Genomic DNA, 7,831 nt, shown 5'->3' on the forward strand with positions numbered 1-7,831 from the left:
TTGGGATTAATTTGAAGAAGCCCATTCTTCAAGAATAATAGTAATAATAAAAATATAGAGAATTTTGGTTTGGTTAAAGTTTAGCATTTTCGAAGTCTATTTATAGAGTTGGAACAATAATACGTTTATTTTTCTAAGAATTAATGGGTGGGTGGTAAATGCATTATTTAATAAAGATAATTAATTTTAAAACATTAATCAAGGAATATGAAACTTGTAACCTAAGATATAATAAATATATAATTGATTATGTCTAGAGTGTGTTTGTTTGGGGGATTGGATTGGACTGGATTTACATTATTCATCCAATTTTTTTTTCCTAAAAACATCAAATCAAACATTTATTTTTTATTTTTTATATTATACTAAAAATCAATTTTACATTCAAAACATCACATCAACACCTATTTATATCACATCATACAACTATTCAAATTCAAAATTTTTATTATTCAAATCACAACATAAAATCCAAACCCCCAAACAAACACACCAATGTATTTTTATTTTTCTAATAAATTATTTAATACATCCATATTTAATTCTTTTATGCGTGTGTGTTTTTTTTTTTTAAAGTTCTTCATGTTTCAATGTAAATGTATTATTATTTTAACAAAGCATCGTTTAAATTATTATTTAAAGAAAAAATAAAACAATAAAATAAAATAACAATAATATTTGTTGAATAATTTTTTATATCTTGTGTATTTTTATGTCTATTGTTAGAAATTTTGGGAAAAAATAATGAGATTGTATTATTGATATTAAAATAAGGAGTCTATATATATAGGCAATACAAAACAAACTCGATAGACTCAAATCTAAGTAATCCAATCTATGAATAATATCAAATCTAAATATAAATCTACTGAATTTAAAACCGAATATCTAAAATATCTCAACATCCCTCTCAAACACAAGATAGGGCAGTAGAGACCAACTTGAGTTTGTTCAAGAGTAATCGGAAGCGGCCTGGAAGAAGAGATTTGGTGAAGATATCTGTTGTCTGATCTTCAGATGATACTGGAATGAGATGAACTACTCCATTGACAGCATGTTGTCGAATGAAGTGACAGCCAAACGCAATATGGTTGGTGCGCTCGTGGAATGTATCATTATGGGTTATCTTCATACACTACAAAAAAATTGTATTTTATTTACAAAAATTACTCATGAAATTCATTCTGTGAGTAATTGCAAATGAATATTTATGGAATTACTCACATAATCTATTCCGTGAGTTATTACTCACATAATACACACTAATAATTTCATTTGTGAGTAATTCATAAAAAAAAAATTGAAATTCACTCGCGATATTACTCATAAAATTAAATTTCCGTGAGTAATTACTAAAAAATTTAAAACCCTACCCGTTTTTCTTTTCCACAACCACGGCGACGCACAGTCTGGTCAATTGGTGAAAAACCCTGCCCCTTTTCCTTTTCCACAACGGCTGCGACTTCCACGACGGCGGCAACTTCTCCTAGGTAAATTTCTATCTTTAAAGATCTAAATGATGGCTTATACGGATGTGTGAAGTAATCTGATTTAGGGCACTATTAGTTTGTTTGGTGGTCCTGATTAATATTGTATTTTTCGAAAAAATTGGTTGCTGCTAATGACATTCATGGTTCAAAACTTCAATATTCGATATTCGATTAGTATATCCTAAACTAATATGGAGTGCTTGAATGCACTAAATGGAGCCTTTATCCCATCTGCTAGTGGGCGAATCACTTCTATAGCTGATCAACACACCAGTTTGCTTCGTAGTTTACATATAGTAAGTTTCTGTAATTTGTTTTAGTGATTTCATTGTTATCTCATTCCCTTTTACTATGAACTGAAGAGTATGTAATCTATATAATAAGTTTCTTTAAATTTTTTAGCATGCTATCCTGTTTTCCATCTATTTACATATTTGTTACTTACTTTGCTTATTTAAAGTAAAAATGTTTCATTTAAGTTATGATGTGTTTGTATCTTGTATTAAGCATTGTGGTTTTTATTTTTCTATATGAAGATGTTTTGAAGCTCATTTTTGGTTCCTTTTTTGTCATCTGCAGATAGATCTTTGGGATAAAGTTTCACTTAAGAAGCTGTTTGCTTCTAAAAAGTAAGTTTTTGTTACTTCTGTACGAAGGTTCTCAAGTCTCCACCTCACACTACGTTTGTTATCTCTCTTCTTGCTAGATATTTTGGAATTCCTGAAAAAGAAAGCTAACTAGTTTAGTTTCTTGCTCTAGTTGTTTGAATGCATGACTATAGGAAGAGAGATTTCATATTTTATTCACAATTTCTAACCTTGCATCAGAGATGTTTATGCTTAGTTTTTGCACTATTAATTTGGTTACAATTGTAAAAAATACAAATTGCCAATGATTCAGATTTGCAAAACCTCATGACAAAGTGAGTCAGTATTGATTTGTATCTATAGATGTAAGCTTTTCTAGCAAGTACTTCTATTCGTAGTATTTAATTTAATGTCTGCTAAGAATCTCAGAGTATTTATAGCACCAACCAAGCAGCAAAGTACCCTCTTGGGTAGTTTTTATTTCACTTATCACTTACAGAAGATTGTGCTTTATAGTATTCATGTTTAATTGTGTTTGAAGTTAACATCTCTGTTCTTGTTCATTATGCCCTATACTTGTTTTGTTTACTAATTATTATACACTCTGGTTTATCTACCTTATTGAAATAGGATTTCTTTGGCTATGCACTGGGGATGACTTTAGTTTGTGATAATTGTCGCCGGCAAATTTTAATATATTGTTTACTTTGATCTTTCTTCAGCATGCTTTAAGGCTTGTCTCTCATTCATTTATGTGAAGTTTATACCAGCAGCCATGTAAGATCAAATTGTTCTTAGGGTGATTGATATGTGATCTTTAGAAATTTGGTAGAAACAGTTTCATTCTCTTATACTCAATATTGTTTAAATTGTGAAATTACTTTCATGCTCTTCTTTTTTCTTTTTTTTTTCTCTCTCTCTATACTTATTATCTTCATCATTGTTCTGATGTTTTGTGATTTTGAGCTTTTCTTTCCTTGATTGTTTAGGTATCTTGCCTGATGATGATTGTAGACTATATGAACCCTCATTGATTAGGATTCCTTGAGCTAAATTTCAAATTTATCCCAATTCAAAATCAGGGGTGTCTTGAAAATAGCTTATGTGAAGAACAAACTCAGCATCTCAATAAGATGAAATCGCATATGGATATGGCTGTGAGTTCTCTGATCCCTTTCTTCTTTTCTATCCCATCGATCATCTTTAATTTCAAGCTTTTGTTTTATCTGTTGGGTTTGTGTATTCTAATTCAACACATTCATGATTTCTCTTGATTTGCATTTCTACGGAAGTAGCAAGTGAATGCAGAGCTAAAGAAATGAATTATATATGATCCCAATTTTAATTTTAATATATGTTATATAAATCTAGTTCATCTTTGAGATAATTAATTAATTAATTAATATGCATTTATTTCCATTGACTCACATTACTTGATTTAATCAATTAGTTCTTTTGTTGTTCTTGATCATGGAATTTAACTAATTTTCTTGGCCATAATTTAATTAATGAATTCTTTTATACCGTTAATCTAACTTGCCTTTTTCCATTTTCTTTAAATTTCCAATAAACTATAACTATTAATCTGTTTAGACTGTGATGGATCATATGAATGATGAGTTATACAGTTAGTTATACATGAACATCAGGCATGAATGTTTGTGAGTTTCCATTCAAGAACTTAGAAGTCCTTAAAAAATTGTAGGTAGGTAGAGCTATTTTCTGAAAAACAAAATCTAATGATCTAAGTAGTTGTGTTTTGTTGTTTTTGTTAGTTTTTTGTTTTGGGCATGTTTTTGGCCTTCTTGAAGAATTGATTCATTGTGGGTATTGTGAAATGATGTATAGAAAATTATGATTTCGTTATGTGTATGTGAAAAAATGTACCAATTATTATGATTTTAATCTTGATGTCTCTCATTTTTTAAGCTGCTTATTTTTGCTACTTGGTAATACCTATGTTTCAATTCTAAAAGTTGGCTATAGCTAATTTGTTGTACCTGTTTGTTCTTTTAGCTTACATTAGTACATCCATCAATGATGGCCCTGGATGCTTGATGCTGAGGTATCCTGATCCTTCCTATGGTGCTTCTGTTGGCCAAGATATGATTGATAAACTCTCATCTAATGAAGGTAAGGAAAAGTATCACCGTTATCTTCTTAGATCTTATGTTGAGGACAGCCGCAAGGTTGACTTCCTTTCTTGAAATTGTACACTGTATTTGAATGAATTTCATCTTCTATACTGTAGAGGTTTTCCTCTTTCGTTCAAATGAAATAATTTATGTTGTTGTAATCCAAACTGATTATTCTCTGCTTGCATTTTTTAATGATTCAATTATACTTGATTTGTTTTTCAAGTCTGCATATAGTTGACTAGTAAGGACATAGGCATGCTATAGAGTTTCTATTTCTATTTATTGTAAAGGTGCATGAGAGAAGCCTGTAATATTTGAGCAAGTGTAGATGTGTACTTGTGCTACACGTTGAGGCTTCTCTTGGACTTCATTTCTTTGTTTTAAGTGCTTCTAATACTCTTCTGTCACTGATTCTTGTTGAATATTGTCCCACATTGCTAAATATGTGGGAACTCCCCTATTATATAAGGGTGAAGAGCCACTCCACCTATCACCAATTGGTTTTAGATTGGAAGGCCGGATACATTCTTAAAAACTCTATCGCTATGATAAGAATCACATGTGATGATGCCTTAGTCTATAAGTTAGGAAGATGCATCAAATCCTGTATATTTGTTCATTTTAATGTCCTCGACCCATTTGTTACGATATATTTGTATTGTTTTCTGTTAGTTACAAAAATTATATGTGAAGTTCTTCATATAGTTTGGTGAACTTAATTTTATGGTGATGCTATTATTTGTCGAAAATGTTTACCAAATTGGACTTTCATTTTTTTAATTGAAATACAAATCAGTTGCCAGCATTTATTGGTTTCATATTTGTATTTGGGCCAAGTTTTAGAAGTTGAAAGATACCTAACAGTGTTTGTGTTGCTTGGTTTCTTTATTTCTACCATGTGGACTGAATCTATTATCCAATGTGTTGATTACTAGTTCATGCTTCCTACAGATTAAGTGGCGTCTTGCTCCTGGTTGTAATTCTGTTGTGGAATACGTTGTTGGTAGTGGCAGCTATGTTGTCTCTTGCAATTGTTCATATAGTTTCTGCTGGAACTAGAGTTGGGATTTAGATGTATTTAATTTTATTTTTATGAGAATTCGTAGCTAAGTATTATGATCTGGTGAATCATGAGGCACATAAGAAGCGCATCTAGGACTGATGGTCGGCTAGCGCGCTTGGAGGAACAATTTGATCATTTCAAAAATTATGCCCTGACGATCAATAGCTCGAAAGGATGAACGCCCGACCAGACCGCCGCGACCTCAATGGCAAATCTGGTGCGCCACATGTTTTTTTTTTTTTTTTGTACTAAGTATTTGAACTTTAATAATTTATGTATTCTACTATTTTAAAATATACGGTTCTATTTACTGTTTTTTATGATATCCATCGATTACAGAACTATGTTTAAAAATATCGTGTGATTCGATCGTATTTTGTTTATTGGATATTTGGCTTGGTATGATTTACTTTTTGGTTTGGATGTGATGTCGAAATATATGATTTGGGACAGGTACGGATAAATCAAAATATAATTTTTACGGGTCAGAAAAATTACTCACGAAAATTATTGTCTGAAACATAAAATTGCAATAGGAAAAATTTTGTGAGTAATTACTCATGGAATATTCTGTCACATATAGGAGAGTTTTGTTGAGTTTTACTCACGGAATTACTCACATAATTTGTTTTGTGAGTAAATTTACTTACGGACAAAGTGTATGAATAATTATGTGAGCAAATTTCTCACGGACAGAACGTGAGTAATGTTGTGAATAATCTACTTACGGAATTATTCATGGATTTTCCTAGTGAGAAATTACTTACAAAGTATTTAGTAATAGATTATTCACGGACGAAATTTTGTGAATAATGCCGTGAGTAAATTTATTACTCACGGATTTTTCATGATTACTCTTGGATTTCCGTGAGTAATTTCCGTGAGTAAAATACAATTTTTTTTTTGTAGTGATAGCACCCTAACTATCATAGTGAAGAGCCATAGAAGATGGCTGAAGGGCACCAAGATCAGTGAGTAGCCGTCGAAGCCATAAAAGTTCTCAAGTAAAGTCATCAAGAGCACGATACTCTGACTCGGCACTCGAGCGAGAAACTAAAGTTTGCTTCTTGTTGCGCCAAGAAATGAGAGAATCACCCAGGAAGAAGCATAAATCAGTGGTCGAGCAACGATCGGTGGGATCACCAGCCCAATCAGCATCAGAGTAACCGCTGAGAGTCAAAGACGAGTTAGAGGAGAAATGTAAGCTGTGCAGAAGAGTACCTTTCACATAACGATGAATATATAAGACGGAAAAGTGGTGAGAGGTCCTCGGAGCTGTCATGAACTGACTCACAATATAGACTGCATGAGAGATATCTGGTCGAGTGACAGTCAAATAGATCAAGCTCCCAACAAGCTGACGGTAAATGGTAGGATCATCAAGAAGAGAGCCATCATGAGGGGTAAGTCGAACTTCGTAGGCAAGTGGTGTAGATACTACCTGACAGTCCGTGAGACCAGCTCGAGCAAGAAGGTCGGAGGCATACTTAGCCTGGGACAAAAAGAAAGCATCGGGAGAATCAGAGACTTCAAGCCCTAAAAGGTAACGAAGGGGACCCAAGCTCTTCATCTCAAACTGCTGGCTAAGATATGCATGTAGATCAGAAATACCAGATGCATCATATCCCATGATGATTATATCATCAACATAAAGCAAGAGTATAACTATCCCAAATGAAGAACGACGAAGAAATGAACCAGAGTCGTAAGCACATGTGGTAAAATCAAACTCCAATAATGCAGCGCTGCTGAATGTGACATACTAAGCCCGAGGGGCCTGCTTCAACCCGTATAAAGTACAGCATAAGCGACAAACTTTTCCAAAAGACGAGAAACCTAAAGGAGGGGTCATATAAACTTCTTCAAAAAGTGTGTCATGTAGGAATACATCCTTGACATCTAACTGAATAAGGGACCACTGACGAACAACCGCAACAACAAGAAGACAATAAGCAGTAGTGAGACGAGCAACGAGAGCAAAGGTCTCATCATAGTCAATTCCATACTCTTGGGAATAACTTTTGGCCACTAGACGAGCCTTGTAGTGCTCAATGGAACCATCATAGTGTGTCCTAATTTTAAAAATCCACTTGCACCCAATAGGGGTTTTTCCAGAGGAAAAATACACTAAATCCCAAGTGTGAGTCTTTTCCAGAGCCTGCAATTCCTTAGTCATAGCTTGCTGCCATAATGGATCAGCATTCACCTCACGAAATGACCTAGGTTCATGTTGAGATAAAATGGTAGAGTAACAATGGTAATCATTAAGGTGAGAAGGAGGTTTACTTACACGAATGGAGCGACGACAAGTAGGGAGAGGCGTAGGAGTAGACGTCGGCTCAAGAGACGCAGGCGGATCAACTCCAAGAGACGATGACAAGACAGATTGATCAATGAGTTGTGGTTAAGAAGATGAAGAGGTGTCTGGGAAGAGATCAGAGAGAGAAAAGACGAAAAGAAGGGAGAAGATGAGTGAAACGGTGTGCTAAACTTGGATAAGGTGGAGAAATAGGTGTGATCCCAAAATGTGACATAATGAGATATGCGCAACCG

At 33.5% G+C, this 7,831-nt stretch overlaps 1 protein-coding gene and 1 long non-coding RNA gene across 3 annotated transcripts; one reads left to right on the forward strand and one right to left on the reverse strand.

Moving 5' to 3' along the window:
- Window positions 1–1,395: 1,395 nt before the first annotated feature.
- Window positions 1,396–5,572, forward strand: LOC127253838 (uncharacterized). 2 transcript variants are annotated; one of them, XR_007839346.1, is made up of 5 exons: window positions 1,396–1,490; window positions 2,070–2,119; window positions 3,067–3,234; window positions 4,094–4,210; window positions 5,167–5,572. It is a non-coding gene; the product is annotated as an uncharacterized LOC127253838 (long non-coding RNA). The 2 variants fall into 2 exon arrangements; XR_007839347.1 differs by having other exon boundaries at window positions 3,160–3,234.
- Window positions 5,573–6,278: 706 nt separating this feature from the next.
- Window positions 6,279–7,454, reverse strand: LOC127253575 (uncharacterized mitochondrial protein AtMg00810-like). The gene is made up of 2 exons (XM_051278227.1): window positions 7,079–7,454; window positions 6,279–6,943 (listed from the first exon to the last, which is right to left on the reverse strand). The coding sequence occupies exons 1-2, from the start codon at window positions 7,452–7,454 to the stop codon at window positions 6,279–6,281; spliced, it is 1,041 nt and encodes a 346-aa protein (XP_051134184.1).
- Window positions 7,455–7,831: the final 377 nt, after the last annotated feature.

The sequence above is a fragment of the Andrographis paniculata genome, unplaced genomic scaffold (genome assembly GCF_009805555.1).
Source record: "Andrographis paniculata isolate CXL003 unplaced genomic scaffold, ASM980555v1 Contig51END, whole genome shotgun sequence".
Taxonomy (NCBI): Eukaryota; Viridiplantae; Streptophyta; class Magnoliopsida; order Lamiales; family Acanthaceae; genus Andrographis; species Andrographis paniculata.